The sequence below is a fragment of the Canis lupus genome, chromosome 2 (genome assembly GCF_003254725.2).
Source record: "Canis lupus dingo isolate Sandy chromosome 2, ASM325472v2, whole genome shotgun sequence".
In the NCBI taxonomy this organism is placed as follows: Eukaryota; Metazoa; Chordata; class Mammalia; order Carnivora; family Canidae; genus Canis; species Canis lupus.
Genome location: NC_064244.1, coordinates 40901178 through 40919500, shown reverse-complemented (window position 1 = coordinate 40919500; position 18323 = coordinate 40901178). Strand labels below are relative to the sequence as shown.

Below are 18323 nucleotides of genomic sequence, written 5' to 3'. Positions count from 1 at the left end.
GCCTCTAACTCCCTGGGAGGTCACAGCAAAGGCCCATCACCTTAGAGACCTCAGTCTTATCACCTATACAATGAAGTTTTTGTATAGATGCTCTTTAGGGCCTTTTCTAGAAAGATGTCGTATTCTCAATTTTTTAAATAATAACTGATAGTTCATTAGGACACTTTTAAAAAGAATCCTAATAAGACTCCTAATAGGAAGATATTTGTTTTTGGAGGAGCAATGGGTGTGCTCCAAACTTCCTGGTTGTAATAATCTAGGAATAAAGACACAGAAGACAATCCCTGATAATCATAGCATGGTAATAAAATTACTGTTCAATGGTTCCCATAAAAGAAACAATGATAATGTCAGTTTATAAGTTGTGATTCATGCAAGGAGATTCTGAAGAAAAGCTTTTGTGAGCAAGACAAAGACAGGTTAATTATGGGGCAGATATTGAGCCATCATCACTATAAAGCAGTCGTGTTCAACACAGTCCTGTCCAGCAATCCCACCAAAACAATGACCCTAGCCACAGAGAAAAAGAGGGAAAAATAAATAAGATCTGATGATAGATAATGGAAAAGAACTGTCTGTGTTTATAGAGTAGTAAGATGCTTAATATTACAAAATGATGCCAAAGTTTTGGACTGAAGTTGAACCTCCAAAAGAATTGCTTTCCAAATCTTAGTTATTGTTGAACAAATTAGTGATGCCTGAATGCTCCATGTTTCTTCATTCAAACTCCGTTGGACTCCCTATTTAGGGTGGGAAATTTGCTTGATTGAATAGCATTATGAAGTAGAAGTTCAGTCCTTGACTATCAAAAACTGGACCTGTGTCTCTCCTTAGGAAAACATATGCCCATCATCCACAAAAATAGTATACTTGTTGTAGAGTTTCTCCCAACGGAATAGGGGTCCCCAAATGTGAGGCATTCTGGATCGAGTGGGGGCTGGTGGTGCAGGCAGTGAAAGAAGGCAGAACAAAAGAAAAGTTTGGCGAATACACCACAAAGAAGGGTAGGAAGGATAGCAAAGGAAAGGCTGTCTGCTATGAGGCAGTGGGTGGGGGCTGTATTTAAAGGGGGAAGGTAAGTAGGCATGGGAATGTATGGAATTCTCCTTTTTGGTATGTATGTCTGGGTATAAGGAGCCCTTTGGTTAGTTAGGGCTGATGGATCTTTTGAGGTGACCACCTATGGGCCTGTTCATATTCAGCCAGGGGATTACTGTGGGTCCTTTTGCCTTGATCAAGTTTCTGTTTTTCAAGCCCATTGCCCAAAAGAGTCCTCTACACTTGTATTAGCACAAGAGGGTACAGCGTGTGGACTCACGTTTCAACAAGAAAGTAAAATTGAGATCGTTTATCCAACCTTCTTAATTTGGGACAAAGAAATTGAGGCCCAGAAAGAAGAGATGATTTGGTCAGTTTCACACAACCAGAGCATAACAAAACTATGGGTAAAACTAAGTTGCTCTGACTTCTCAACAAAAAGCTAGTCATTTAGCAAAGTAACTGCTATCACTTTCAGTGAAAGTAGGGTTGGTGATTTAGGAAATCCAAACTGTATGACCTGCAATGTTTATTCAATCACCTAAAGGAATAATTTTTTATACTAAACAATTAAATTGCATAACAATTTGAAAAAACTTCATTTTAAGGGTACTTTGAAAACCAATCTCAATATCTGTTTTGATATTTTTGTTTAAACAGAAGCAAGATCTTTATAAATGCAAGCATCACTGAATGCAATAACCGTAATGGAAAAATGAATTACTCCATTTTGTATCAATGGGATCAGACATAAAATGCACCAGTGGATACATTGTTTAAAAGACTCTAGAATTATTTTAAAGTTATTCATGTCTAATTTTTTAATGTTACATTAAAAAATATTCAAAGCAAAATTAATCTACACTAAGCCAGAGAAATCCGGTGGAAATTAAGCAGAATTAAATTTGCATATTTCCTGATTTACATTTTCTTTCCTTTTTTCTTAAAAATAGCATATTTTGAGCTTTAGTTAGGAAATGTAATTTTATATTTAAATCTAATGATTAGTATACCTGAAATAGTCAACCTGGAAAGTTTGAAATTGAGGGAAACAATTTATCGTAAAAATTAAGGACAATGACATTATTGAATTCCTCAAAGATTCAAGCCTAATTTTGTTAACGCTTTGGCCACAAGACCAAAATATGTCGGTGAGTAATTTACGTTTTTGGCACTTCTTCGAATTCTGGCTTCACTTGCTCTCTTGGCATTTTCTTGAGCTTCTTTTAAGCTGTTAAGAAAGAGAACAGCTGGTCAGTTTATGGCTCAATCATATTTTTGGTGTCCAATTCTGTGCTAGGCACTTTCCTATCCTTGGCCATAACTTGTGAAACCAATCGATTTACATGACACAGCCTTTTCCCTGTCTTGAATTCTAGCCAGAAAATTGCCAAAGATAAGGAAGGGTGTGAAACTGACTCACTGACAGTCAATTAGAAGCTTTGTACTCTAAGAGTAGATGGGTGTGACTCCTTGATTGACAAACAGAAGATTGTCCGGAAAATTCCCTTTAACTGGCAGAACCAAGAGCTTTTTAACACAACGCTGTGACAAGGGTGAAACCAAACTGAGCATTTGAGGTATTGCCGTCCACACCCTTATGCAAACCTTTTCTATACCTTGTAAAGTGTTTGTTTGCCTTCATGTAAAATCACCGCTGTTAAAATAAAAAAAAAAAGCCACATTGAACTGAGCTTCTAAATCCTCTCATATCTGTTACCTAATTACATTCTCATCCCAGAGACAGGCATTATTAGTTCTACAGAGGATGAAACCAAGAGTTAAACCAAGAGGTCAAATTCTCTTTTTTAGCTAGTGCATGAAAACAAACAGAAAGTCACAGAACTGGGGCAGGTTGGAACACTATAGGCACATGTCTTCTAGATAAGAAAGTAGAAATTAGGCTTATTTCCTGTCTGGAAACCAGATATAATCACTGTTTTGTAAACCTGATAGGACCTGCCCTTGAATTCTCTAACCAGCACACTGTAATTTTCAAAGGCAGGTTTGAAATTTATTGATCTGTTAAATCTTTCTCTGTCTTGATTTTAAAAATCCATGGATATAACTGGAGCACTTTAAAGCCTGCTGACATACAGATTAGAGAGTCTATACCTTGTTTAACTGCCAGAATATTAAAGACTCATTGGATCTTCTCCACATTGCAGCCTCAGTACTCAAGATGACAGGCACTCAGAGAAAGTTAACCCTATTCTTCCCTTTCCTAAAGTTCCACCTTTTATATTCATTTTTTTCACCTTTTATATTCATAATGAAGGCAGCCACATGACATTATTGTTATTATTATTAATTTAAATTAGACTGTCTCTTTTAGTAAGAATCTCTATACACATTCAAATGAAGCAATGCACATCAAAAGACCAAACTAGATTATTCTAGGAAAGTGTTTTCTAAATTTTAAAATACTGTACCTTATAAAACACCATGCATTGTCCTATCATTGTAATTAAGCATATTAAGCGTTTTGAATTTAATAATTAACATAATCACCTTATCTATGCCTTTTAAGAAATTCTAGCAAATGAAAGAACTAAAAAGAAGCCACTCAGAAAGCAAGGACTATTTCAACTTGTGAAGACAAAGAATTGTATGTTTCATGAAAAGGACTGTATCTCTGTGGAGCAGTTCTCAGGATATCACCAAGTGCATCCTCATCAAGTCCACCTACTTGGTCTGCTTGGGGATGATAATACTTACAAAAGCTCGGCACACATGGCACACTTATTGCCATGTGTTTTTCCATCAGAGCCAAGGACTGGATCATTTTCCCTCGTGCATACAAGTCTTCCATCCTTCACATAAGGTCGAAAAGCACTACATACATCCTGAGGAACAGGGAAAAGAACTTAACATTCACCATCCTGATTGTAGTGCTTTCCACACTGTTTTCAGAAATTTTATAGTACTCAATGCTTCTCTGCCCAATGCACATTACCCACCTAGAGCAGTGACAGATGCCTAGAGGTAGCTTATTAAGTATTGCATAATTCAAGTGGTTTTGTATGGTGCTCATTTACTTATTCATTTATTAGTAAACAGAGATACCCTAATATGTGCTAGAACTAAGGCAGAACACAGTCCTTGCATTCAATTTGCTCACAATGTACTTGATGACACAAAGAGACTTAAAATATGATGTGCTAACTCTCCTGGTAGGTGCTCTAGGAGCATAGAAAGGGCACCAAACTTTGACGTAGGAGAACATTCAGCTAGAAAAAATCAAGTGTGACATTTTTTTTTTTTCCTATCATCACAGGGGCACAGAATGTTAGCATAGGAAAAAGCTATTTAATTCAAATTTCATTTTTAGATATGGAAACCCTGGTACAGTATGGGTAAGTAATTTGCCCAAGGTCTCCCGACAGCAAGTGACAGTGCTAGGGTTTCAATTCAGATTAAGCGACTGAAGCGTAATGCCCTTTCTTCTACAAGTGTAGTTTCCTTTTGATTGATTGATTGACTTATTTCTTTTTTTCATTGAAAGCAGAAATAGAGCTGAGAAGTCTAACTACCAAAGTAACCTGCTCCAGTTTCAGGAACTATCAACTGCTTTTCATCTAAACAAGCAGTGACCCATTTCAAATAGAGCAAGAGTTGTTTCCTTCCTAACACTCCACCAAAGAAGGAAGAGGGGGGTACCTTCTTTCTCTCTAAAGTCAGCCGCCCAAGGTCTCCCACTATTTTGACACTTGTCCTCACCTGCTCTGGATTATTGGTCTCACATTCCCCTTCACTTTTTATGCCAACTTGAGACCTGGATTTACTGGAATTGAAAGTAAGTAGACACAGTTTAGTATCACAGAACTTCTTACCATTCAAAAAATAATTTGTTTTCATTGTATTATGATTGTCCTTTGCCCTTGAAAACAGGTGTCACCTTGCATTCTTTTTTTTTTTTTACTTACTGTTTCTAATGAGAGCCTATGTTTATAACTTGGAGTTGAAGAAATAGAATCACGTTGGAGGGTTAACAAGAGTCAGACCTGTAAAAATTTTTTCTACAATTTTCTTTCCTGCATCTAGGGAGGATCCGTATAAGAGAAGGAAAAAGTACACCTTGTAACCAGATATCAGATGTCCCCAAAGAACTATCCTGTTGATGATGTTATTTCAAATATATGAATTCAAGTTTATAGGACCTAACATCCCACTAAACTATTCTTTGTTTGGGCTATGCTGACTGATATATTTTAGTTGTCATGGAAAGTACCTAAAGTCCTAAGAATTAAGTTTATTCAGTCTAATTGAGCTTTATCTCTATCTGAAAACAGAACCATAATACACTTCCTACTTTTTAAAAGGTAAGGCAGCTTAAAACCACAGTCTTTGTATAACATTAAAAAAAAAGGAAAATGAAGTCACTAAGAGTGATATGAAAAAATTTATATCAAAAGATATCATCTGAAGGAAACAAAAAAAATTGAATCCCAATGTTACTGCAGTATCTCCTAGTAGACAAAGTTAAGGAAGAAACACAATGTGCAGTATGTTTCTCACTACATAATGAAAGAAATACACCAGAAATTAGGGTGAGAAACTTAGACCTGAAGAGATTTAAAGAATCTATCACAGGATCCCCCACATAAAACATAGTAGTAATTACATGTTCAATGTGTTCATAATAATATTACAAAATACTATCTAATAAAACCTATCTGTTCTTCCTATGTTTATTTGTGCTTTCCATTTATGTTGATCACTGGTGAGAGGTAAAGGCATAATTTCAGAGTGAATCTCTGAAAATGCAATAATACAAGGCATCAGAATGATTTAATTCAGTTGTGTTTTGGTAAAGATAGTTATTACAAGGAGAGATAAAGTTTGTAGAACCTTGAAGACTGAATATTTATAACATCTTTTATCAGCTTTAAGCACTGGTTGTATTTATATTTGCAAAAACTGAAGAGCAGACTATTCAAGACTGATGCCACAAGCCAGAATCTGTGAAGCAGGTATGCTATCTTGCTGATAGAAGACCGCTGACAACCAAACTTAGCTTTGAAGGTGGAGAAAGAATCAAATGGGGACAAAATATTGGACAGTGAGATGCTTTAGCCATGTGACAGAGGTCAGATAAATGGAAAGAAGCTCAATATTAAAAGTTCCAATATCTACTCTACTATTATAAATTATCAGGCACTTAGTAAAAAAATCATTTGATGATTAAACAATTATCTGTGAAAAAAGATATACTCCTAGATAGATAGACAGAAATAGATGTCTGTATGCGTATGGATGTATGTGTGTATAAGTGAGTATATATACATAGATGTGTGCTTATTGTGCATGTAGATAGATATATAGATTTAGATATATCAGATGTATGTCTACTTCACAGAGACACTGACAACTATCTGATAAACTGCCCACAGAAGTGCTTTGTAAAATATAAAGTAAGGCATTACCCATTTTTTCCTTAAGAATTATAAAAGGAGTGGTCCTAATAATTTACTAATGGCTCATTCCCACAAAATGAATTGATATTCCAAAGCCTGTAGGGGCACCTGCATGACTCAGTTGGTTAAGTGTCTGCCTTTGGCTCAGGTGGTGATCTCAGGGTCCTGGGGTCTAGCCCCGCCATCCACCTCCCCTGCTCAGCAGGGAGCCTGCTTCTCCCTCTCCATTTGCCCCTTCCCCTGCTCATACTCTCTCTCTCAAATAAATAAATAAATAATCTTAAAATATTAGACTGTAAGAAAAAAATGTGTCATGTAATTATACAGAGAGCATGCTTTGGGGAGAAAGCCCGCTGCAGATACTCACGCATTCTCAGCACACAGTGCACATTTGTTGCTATACGTTTTCCCATCTGTGCCACAAACGGCTGCATTTTCGAAAGTACAGATAAAATCTCCATTTCTCTCTCCTTTCCTGAAATCATCGCAATTCAACTGCAAGAGATATTACCAAGGAACATCAAAATATAAGAGATAAAATATTCCTTAGATACTTAAATAGGTTAATATTTTAAACCTACAACAATATAACTTACTGAGAACAAAACAGATTGAGGAGACTGTAGTGCACGAATAACATCATTAATAATAAAACATAGCCCAAGAACAGAGATACAATTAGATTTTAGGAGAAAGAATTTCTACTTGATTTTGGTCACTTGTTATCTGGATGAGGTAGGCCAAGTCACCTTTCTGAAACTCAGCATACTGTTTGTCAAATCCTGCCTGCCTTCTCTGCAGAGTGGTAATGAGGTCCCGTAGATAATGGGTATGAAAGCTCTTGGTAAAAAATAAGCTGCAATCGAGTTTTTATTATTATGGATTAGGGTACTGATCAGGAGCCAGATTGAATTGTTCATAATTCTAACTCTGTCACATACTGGCTGTGTGATGTGGGAGTTTCTTAACCCCTCTGTTTTGGTGTCCTTATTTGCAAAATGTGTACAATATTACTAACCTCTCAGCATTTTAAAGAGGTCTCAGGGTACGAATACATGCACAGCATTTAGAATAGCATATCATAACCATTTATAGCTATTATTGTTGCTGTTCTTATTTAAACATTTTCCTCACTAACAAGCCAATAAAATGAAACATGTTTTGAGGATGACGGAAAATCCCCAACTCTCAGTTCTAATAATATGACACATACTCAGAAACATACCAGTATGGTGAGGAAAACAACTACACTCAGTGGTAACTGGAGACTAGGGTTTGATTCTCCTATCTGCCACCCACTCACTCCACCTCTTTGAACCCCACTTTCAATATCTGACAAATGGAAATTTACATCCCATCTATACTAGTGATTTGTGCTGAGGATCAAATGAATACTTTTGAACCCTTATTTGGCAACACTATTGTGACATGAGCTAACTAAAGAAGTCCTAGACTTAACTTGAATTTAATTACTACCTAAAAGCAAAGAATGAAAATGGAGAATTATTTAGTTATTATATCACATGACAAAATAAAATTTTGATGTTATTGTCCTAACAAAAATATTTTAAATATAGATATGGAACGCTTAGAATAGAGACCAGTGGCCTAGTATGTCAAACAATACAAAGAATAAAAGAACAATCGATACAAGTATATAATGAGTTTGTGAACCAAAAGTTTACATTGAGGAGTACTTCCAAAAGACAAAAAAGGAAAAAGAATTTAAAAGAGAAAAAGAAAAGCGATGGAGCATATACCACTATTCATCTCATATGTTTGGGAAGAAGTTAAAATAGAGTGAAAACAGGATTAAGTAATGGCTATGTGTGTGATTTCATTTGTTCGGTTGTTCATTTGTTTCTCAAAATCCACTATATATTTTACAAGGCTCTGGGCTTCTACTAGACTAAGACTCTGCCACAGCAAAAACCAACAAACAAAAAAAGGAATATATGCTTTAAGGAACTTACATTCTAATAAGAAGATAAAGGCCATAAATATGATAATTTTAAAGTATAATAAATGCTATTTAAAATATTGAACGATAACTAGAAGGGTGGCTATTTAAATACAGTATCAAGAAAGATCTCTCTGTAAAGGTAACATTTGAGGTGAAATGTGATTAATGAGGAGAAGTCAGCCACTAAAGATCTGAAGAAAGGACATTACAGGCATAGAGAACTGCAATTGCAAAGGACTTGGTTTTTTGTGTGTTTTGTTTCTTTGTTTGTTTTCTAAAGATTTACTTATCCATTCATGAGAGACACAGAGAGAGAGGCAGAGGGAAAAGCAGGCTCCACGCAGGGAGCCTGACGTGGGACTTGATCCCAGGACTCCAGGATCATGACCTGGCGGAAGGCAGGCTCCAAGAAGGCAGGCGCCAAACCGCTGAGCCACCCAGGGATCCCCAGTTGCAAAGGATTTGTGACAAGAACTAGATTATCCTGTTTAAGGTGTTTAAGGGGGCACAAAGAAGTGTGGCTGAAGCATAAGGAAAAAGCAGGAGAGCTGCTGGTTTTCTCTCTAAGGTCATTTCTGGAGAAACTACAGAGGCATGGGTGATATGGATTGATTTTATTACCTTGGGACATCACTGCTATCCCCCTTCACCAGCAAAAGCAACAGCAGCTTACTAGGGCACAGGTGTTGGCAGGACGATGACAGGCCAGGTCAAAAGCCAGCTGTGAGGTGATGACTACAGGTGTGGGTATTTACTACTCCACCTCCTCCTCCCTCTACACTCCAAGGCTGGTAGGTCACAAGCTACAGAAAACACCTCTTCTTAATGCTAGCAGTTTCTGAGAGCTTACAGCTGGATTCCCCACCTGGTGGAGTGGCAATGAACTGGAGGCACAACACTGGCTCCAGTTCTGATCTAGGCTTTATCCCTTTTCCTGTCCTTACACTAACCAGGAGAGGCAGAGCCTTAAATACCATCTCACTCACTGTCAGCAGAAAAAAATAACTAAAGCTATTATGGAATCTTAGGGTAGAAATATCTGTATATGTGAGGAACACAACAACATAAAAGAAATATGGTAATGTAATATTCAGTATCGGTTGAAGCAGAATTATAAGAATGCATAGAAAAATAATTTTTCAAGAGTGTAACTATGCTTTAGGGAGAGAAAAAAAACGGCAATATGAAACAACAGAAAAAGATATAATGGGAAAAAAGTGGAAGTTTTAGACATGGAAAATATTTAAATGGTAATAAATAAAACAATATAAAGAATGAAAGTAGCATAGGTACAAATACCTAATGAATTTGTGAACCAGAAGATTAGATCCAGAAACTCCCAGAGAAGGCAATGATAAAGGAAAATGCATTTAAAATAGAAGAGAAAATTTAAAGAACCTGGTGAATAGAATCAGAGGTCCCAAGGAGACAAATATATATAGGAAAAATATTTGAAGAAATAGGGTACATTTCTAGAATTAATAAAAAACAAGAGAAATCAAGAAATACCCATAATAACTCAAAGATAGAATCTGGTCAATAACAAATTGAAGGAGTTTAGGGAATTTTAACCAAATGAGAGCAGGTTAACATATATTAGGGGAGAAGATATAGATATTAGCAATAAACAAAGACATTAGCAATAATGATGATAAATAATTATAAATATAGATATTTGGTTAAGGGTACTCATAATAAGAGCAAAAATAGATATGCAACCTTTAACTCCTCATCAGAGAAAATCTGGAAAGAAGAAACTACTTTTAAAATAATTTTTTAAAAGTCTGATATCTGAAAATATGAAAAATTAGAAGAACCAAGTCACAGTACAACAGAAATAAATTGTAAATGGACTAAACACATAAATTAAAATACAATTTGTGGCTGGATTTTAAACAGAATCAAACCAGGTATGGATGATAAAAGTTAAAATTAAAAACCACACAGATATTAAAACAATAGGATAAGATACAAGGTAAAAATGAGTAAGAAGGCAGATGTAGTAATATTAATACTCAAATTATAGAATTCAGTCCAAAATGCATCATAAGTGACAAAGGACACTATTTAAAGTAAAAGGAAAAACAGAACATGAAGGCATAATAATCACTGAGCATTATTCACTTAATAATACAGGCTCTACCTCTGTCAGACTACAACCAAAAAAAGTGATAGAATTATATAAATCAGTAACTGGACTTACAGATTTTAGCACATACTTCTCAGAAATTGATAGATCAAGTAGAAAAAATTAAGATGCCTTTAGATTTTTACATCAAACTACCACCATCAAGAAATGGCAAATAACCATTTTTTTCCAAGGCATAGGAAACATTTGGGAAATTCCAAAGGATTGATGTATGGTCTATGTTCTCTGCCCAAAATTCAATAAAAATAAAATTAATTTAAAATAGACAAAATAATTATATTTTAAAATCAAAGAATGTATTACTTGGAATGGAGGAAAATTAAGGAATGTTTGGCAAAGAGTAACAATTGGAAATACTTCAAGCGCAAATCTTGGGATAGATGATCATTAATATCTACACATCCCCTTGTCATGGAATCTTAAAAGTTAAAATTTTTAAATGAAGTATTTCTCAATCTGTTATAAAATGTGCATCAGAACAAACATAAACAGGAATAAGACACGGATAACAAAACAATAGAAGATTAACAAAAAAGCTGATATTCAGATTTCTATGATTATTGATAAGAGAGAAGATGGAAATAAAAATACATGCAATGATCATTGAAAATAACTGTACAAACATTGAGATATACATACAATAAGGATGTATTATGAGTATCCAGATGCTGAAACATCTGAAAACCAAAATGGGGATGTGTCTACCAGAAAAAAGTGTAAAATACCTACAGTGGCTTAATAAGAAAAGCTGAACAGACCAATAAGCATTAGTCTAATTGATATACTGGTCTGAGATATTCCCTTCCCAAAATGCCCAAGTCCTAATAGCTTTAAAATCCATTTTTCTAAACTGTTAAGAAAAAAGGAAAACTTGTATTGAGTAATGATAATTTACAAGTTATTCCAAAAATGGAAAAAGTACATGATCTGAAAAACAATTGCAGACAGTTCTATTGGGGTTTTACTTACATACCATAAAATTCACAAATTTTAAGTGTACAATTCAATGATTTTTTGGGTAAATTTATGGTGTTTTACAACCATGACCATAACCCAGTTTTAGAATATTTCCATCACCCTAAGAGTTTTCCCAGTTCCCAGCGCTAGCCTTGGGTAACTACAGAATTTTCTGACTATAAATTTACCTTTTCTGGATACTTCTTATAAATGGAATCATAAATATGCAGTTGTTTGATTTTGGTTTCTTTCACTTTGCATAATGTTTCTGAGGTTCATCCATGTCATTCACAGTATCAGTGGTACTTTCCTTTTATTTATTTATTTGTTTATTTATTTATTTATGATAGTCACACAGAGAGAGAGAGAGAGAGAGAGAGGCAGAGACATAGGCAGAGGGAGAAGCAGGCTCCATGCACCAGGAGCCCGACGTGGGATTCGATCCCGGGTCTCCAGGATTGCGCCCTGGGCCAAAGGCAGGCGCCAAACCGCTGCGCCATCCAGGGATCCCGCTTTCCTTTTATTTCTGAATAATACTTCATTCTATAAATGTAGTTCATTTTGTTTATTCATCACCAATGGAATTCAGACATTTAGATTATTTCATTTTGGATTATGAAAAGATTGCTGTTATGAATATATTCACATGCATGGCTTTGTATAGACATTATGTTTTCATTTCAATGAGGTTGATTCCTAGGACCAAATTTGCTAGGTCATATAGTAAATTTATGTTTCACTTCTTAAGAAGTAGCCAAACTGTCTTCCAACTTAGTTATACTCTTAAGTGAACCTTCCTGCCATCTGTGTTTCCAGTTTGTCCACAACCGTAACGACATTTTGTATTTTCTGTCTTTATCATTACAGCCATTCTTGTGGATGTGTAATGGCACCTCACTGTGATTTTTTTTTAAGATTTTATTTATTTATTCATAGAGACAGAGAGAGAGGCAGAGAGAGAAGCAGGCATCATACAGAGAGCCTGATGTCGGACTCGATCCAGGGCCTCCAGGATCACGCCCTGGGCTGCAGGCAGCACTAAACCGCTGCCCTGGGCTGCCCGTCACTGTGATTTTAATATGCATTTTCCTACATAATAATAATGTAAAACATCTTTTTAAGTGCTCACTAGCCATTTAAGATGCTTTTAGTGCAATAGCTGGAGTTGTTTGTTAATGGAGTTGTTTTCTTACAATTTAGTTGTGAGAGTTCCTTATACATTGTTGATAGAAGAGTTTCACCTCCTCTATGACTATGTTCTCCCCGTCCATACTTGCTTTTCTATTGTCTCAATGATTTCATTTCAAGTCAAAATGTTTGTGCAGGCACACTTTGGAGACATTGCAGTTTGGTTCCAGACCACCACAACAGGCAAATATTGCAATAAGGCAAGTCAAATGAATTTTTTAGTTTTCTAGCACATGCAAAAGTTAAGTTTACACTATACTGTATTCTATTTTTTTTTAAAGATTTTATTTATTTATTCATGAGAGACACAGAGAGAAAGGCAGAGACACAGGCAGAGGGAGAGGCAGGCTCCCTGCAGCAAGCCTGATGCAGGACTTGATCTAGAACTCCAGGAGCATGTCCTGAGCCAAAGGCAGACGCTCAACCACTAAGCCACCCAGGTGCCCCTATGCTGTGGTCTATTAAGGGTGCAATAGCATTATGTCTAGAAAACACAATGTACACACTTTAATTAAAAGATACTTTTTTTTTTTTTTTTTTGCTGGTCAAAGGTCTTGTCTTGATGTTGATGGCTGCTCACTGATCAGGGTGGTGGTAGCTGAATGCTGGCGTGGCTATTGCAATTTCTTAAAGCAAGACAACCATGAAGCGCGCCACAGCACTGAACTCTTCCTTTTATAAATGACTTCCCTGTGGTATGTAATGCCGTTTGACTGCATTTTATGCACACCAGAACTTCCTTCAAAATTGGAGTCAATCTTCTTAAATCCTGCCACTGCTTTATCAAATAAGTTATGGAATACTCTAAATCTTTGGTTGTCATTTCAACAATCTTCACAGCATGTTCACCAGAAATAGATTCCAGCTCAAGAGACCACTTTCTTTGCTTGCATAAAAAGTGACACATTGGGGTGCCTAGGTGGTTCAGTTGGTTAAGTGCCTGACTCTTGGTTCTGGCTCAGGTCATGATCTCAGGTTTATGGGATGGAGCCTCGTGTTGGCCTCCACATCTCCCTCTGCACCTCCTCACCACACTCTTTCACTCTCTCCAATAAATGAATAATTTTTTTTAAAGTGACTCCTCATACCTTCAAGTATTATCATGAGATTGCAGCAATTGAGTCACACTCATATCCCACTTTTAGTTCTAGTTCTCTTAATATTTCCACCACACCTGCAGTTGCTTCCTCTGCTGAAGTCCTAAATCCCTCAAAGTCATCCATGAAGGTTGGAATCAACTTCTAAACTCCTGTTTATATTGATGCTATATCTTGACCTTTTCCTATGAATCATGAATGTTCATAATAACATCTAGAACAGTGAATCCTTTCTGGAGGTTTTCGATTTACTTTGCCTAAAGCCATCAGAGAAATTGCTGTCTATAGCAGCTAGAGCCTAACACAGTATATTCTTAAACAATAAGACTTAAAAGTCAAAATTACTCCTTGATCCATGGGCTGCAGAATGGATGTTGCAATAGCAGCCACAAAAACACTAATCTCATTGTACTTTCCCATTGAAGATCACTGATCACAGATAACCACAACAAATTATAATAATGAAATTTTGAAATATTATGAGAATTACCACAACGTGACACAGAGATATGAAGTGAGCAACTGCTATTGGAAAAATGGTATCAATAGACTTGTTTGACGCAGGACTGCCACAAATTTTCAATTTGTGAAACACATCTGAGAAGCACAATAAAGCAAAGTGCAATAAAATGAAGTATGCTTGTAATTTTGATGAAGTGCAACTTGTTAATTTTGTGTTTATGGATCATGCTTCTGGTTTCATATCTAAAAACTCTAATTCAAATTCATTAATTTATTCTGTTATGTTTTAGTCCAGAAAGGTTATAGCTATGGTTCTTAATAATCCATTCTGAGTTAATTTTTGTGTATGATAGAAGAATCTAAGTTTATTTTTATGGATATTAAATTTTCCAAGCATTTGTTTATCTTGGCAAGTCTGTCAAATATTTGACCATAAATCTAAAGAATATCAATTCTATTCCACTGCACTGATTTTTATGCCTGTCCTTGCACTAATAACACACTGCACCATGTGTTATAAACACATTTTGAAGTCAGTTACTGTTAGGTGTCCCATCATTCCTATATAAATATTAAAATCAGCTTGTCAATTTCTACTGGAAAAAGTCTGCCAGGATTTTTGTGGGACTATGTTGAGTTTATAGATTATTTTGGGAGAATTGCTATCTTGATAATAATTTTTGGATTGTTCAGGGATGCCTGGGTGGCTCAGTGGTTGAGCGTCTGCCTTTGGCCCAGGACATGATACTAGAGTCCCGGGATTCAGTCCCACATCAGGCTCCCTGCATGGAGCCTGCTTCTCTCTCTGCCTCTCTCTCTCTGTGTCTCTCATGAATAAATAAATAAAATCTTTAAAAAAATTTTTTTGGGTTGTTCATTGCTAGTATACAGAAATACAACTGAGTCTGAATTATTGGTTTGTATACTGAAATCTTACTGAACTCATCTATTAGTTCTAGTTTCTTTTCATGGATAATTAGGATTTTCTATACATAGTATCTTGTCCCTGCAATGAAAAGCAATTACTTTCCTTCCAAGCAGAATGTCTTTAATTAATTAAGAAATTTTGCCTTATTATATTGGCTAACCCTCCAGTTCAAGGTTGCATAGAAGTGGTGTATTGGATAAAAGTGGTGAGAGCAATCATCTTTGCTTTCTTCCCAATCTTAAGGTAAAAATATTCACTCCCCAACCATTAAGTATGATGTTCGCTATAGCTTTATCATAGATGTCCTTTATCAGCTGAGAAAGTTTTATCTATTGGTAGTTTTGTGCATTTGCGTGTGTGTGTGTGTGTGTGTGAAGAGAGAGAGAGAGAGAGAGAGAGAGAGAGAAAAGAGAAAAGAAAAGAGAGGCAGAGAGCGTTTTTATACTGAATGAGTGTTGGATTTTGTTAAATGCCTTTTCTGCATCTATTGAAATAATGATGTAGTTTTACCCTTTATCAGTATGGTGTATTGGATTTTCTATTGTTAAACCAACCTTTCTTTCCTAGAATAATTCCCACTTGGTCATGGTTTTATCTTTTTTTGTTGTTGTTGTGTATTCTGTTTGCTAATATTTTGTTAACCATTTTTCTATATGTTTAGAGTAATATTTGTCAGTAGTCTTCTGTTGTGGTATCTTCCTTTGCATTTTGTATCAAAATAATACTGCCTGGTAACTGTTACTTCTATTTCCTGAATGAGTCTATAAAAGATTAATATTATTTCTTCTTTCAATATTTGGTGGGGAGTCTTTCTTTGACTTAATCATGGATTGAATTTGTTTACTTGCTATACATCTATTTTGATTTTCTATTTCTTCTGGGTCATTTTTTAGTAATTCATGTATTTCTAGGAATTTTTCCATTTCATGTCAGTTATTAACTTTTTTTGTCACAAATTTATTCATAATATTCTACTATAATCCTTATAATTTCTCTAGGGTATACACTAATATTTTATATTTCATTCCCTATTTTGGTAATTTTTGTCTTTGCTCTCTCACTTTTTTTTAAGGTCAATTTGTCTAAAGGTTTGTCAGCTTTGTTAATCTTCTGAAAGAACCAATATTTGGTTTATTAACTTTCCGTTGTCTTAATGTTTTGTATTTTATTGATTTCTGCCTGTAATCTTTATTATGCTCCTCCTGCTTGTCTTTTTCTAAGTTTCTTAACGTAGAAGTTATGATTATTAATTTGTGACCTTTCTTCTTCTCTGACTTAGGCATTTAAAGCACTATGCGATGCTTTATTTATTTTCTTTTAATTCTTATTTATTTATGATAGTCACAGAGAGAGAGAGGGAGAGGCAGAGACATAGGCAGAGGGAGAAGCAGGCTCCATGCACTGAGAGCCTGACGTGGGATTCGATCCCGGATCTCCAAGATCGCACCCTGGGCCAAAGGCAGGCGCCAAACCGCTGCGCCACCCAGGGATCCCTATGCGATGCTTTAGCTAAACTCATTTCTTGAATTGTGTTTTGTGTTTTTATTCAGTTCAAATTATATTCTGATTTCTCTCAAGATTATTTCTTTTATCCATCAGTTATTTAGAAGTATGCTGTTTACTGTCCAAATATTTGGGTATTTCCTTAATTTCTTCCTCTTGTTGATTTTCTATTCAATTCTATTTTTCAAATTTTAATTCTTTTAATTCATTAAAATATATTTTATATCCTAATATTTAGTTATGTTGTAGAATGTTTCATTGTTCCTTAAAAATAATGTCATTGGGGAAACATTTTATATTTCAGTCAGTTCCTAGTGTTATTCAAGTATTCTATATCTTTGATGATATTTTGTCTAGTTGTCCAGTCAATTTTTAAAAGCAGAGTATTAAAATTTCTAACTATTATTGTTGAATTATCTATTTCTTCATTTAATTATAGCATATCTAGTCTCATATATTTTGAGCCTCTGTTAGAAGGAGCATATATATTTATGATTGTTATATCTCCTGATGTATTAATACTTTTAAATTATAAAAATGTCCCTATTTGTCTCCAGTAATATTATTTGTCTTAATATCTATTTTGTCAGATGGTAATGTAGCAAATCCTCCTCTCTCATTTTATATTTGGCATGGTAGTATCATTTATCATTTCATACTCCTTGTGTCTTTGGATTTAAGGAGGATCTATTGGAGATTGGAGATAGTTTAGAATTGCTTTGTTTATCTTACAACAATCTCCACTTTTTGATTGGAATGTGTAAATCATTTACATTTAGTATAATTATTGATATAGTTATATTTAGATTTGCTATGTTTCTGTTTTCAATGTGCTCTTATCCTTTTTTACTTCTTTATTCCTCCACCGCTGCCTTCTTTTTGGTTAAATATTTCTAGTGTGTCTTTTTAATTCTTCTGTTGATTTTATATATTTATTATATATGTCATTTTCTTGCCAGTTACTCTAGCAATTGCAATATGCCTCCTAATTTATCACAAGCTATTACAGATTAATATACAATTCTGGTAAAATATAGAAGCTTTGCCCCAACACAGCTCTATTTCCTTTATTCCCCTTTGTGCTACAGTTATCTTGCTTTATATAATATTATATATTTAAAAGAAACTAGGTGAGGGGCACCTGGCTGGCCCAGTCAGTAGAGCATGTGACTCTTGATCTTGGAGTCATGACTTCAAGCCCCATGTCAGGTGTAGAGATTACTTGAAAAGTAAATCTTTAAAAAGTTTTTTTTTTTAAAATGAAAGAAACGAGGTGAAAATAAGGGAAATATATAAAGTAGTTCATATTAACACATAGATTTACCATTTCTAATGCTTTTCATTTCTTTCTGTAAATCCAAGTTACCAGCCAGAAGTAATTTCCTTTCCACTAAAGGACTACTCTTACTATTACTTGTAAGACAGGTCTGAAGGCAAAAAATTTTCTCATTTTTCATTGATTTGGAAATATCTTTATTCAACTTAACTTTATAGATTAATTTTGGTGGATATAGAATATTGATAAACATTTTTTTTTCTTTCAGTACTTTAAGCATGCCTTTCCATTGTCTTCTGGCCTTCATTATTTTTTTAAAATTTTTATTTATCTATGATAGTCACA

General features: G+C 35.0%; 1 protein-coding gene across 2 annotated transcripts in view; it reads right to left on the bottom strand.

Annotated features, from left to right (window-relative positions):
- Nucleotides 1-18323, bottom strand: part of SPINK5 (serine peptidase inhibitor Kazal type 5) — an 80154-nt gene that overhangs the window by 48288 nt on the left and 13543 nt on the right. For both annotated transcript variants that reach the window (XM_025447838.3, XM_035713712.2), the window contains exons 5-8: nucleotides 6823-6950; nucleotides 4759-4822; nucleotides 3757-3884; nucleotides 2203-2269 (exon numbers count right to left, since the gene is read on the bottom strand). In XM_025447838.3, coding sequence (XP_025303623.1) covers nucleotides 2203-2269; nucleotides 3757-3884; nucleotides 4759-4822; nucleotides 6823-6950 — 387 coding nt within the window. The remainder of the gene's footprint in view (nucleotides 1-2202; nucleotides 2270-3756; nucleotides 3885-4758; nucleotides 4823-6822; nucleotides 6951-18323) is intronic.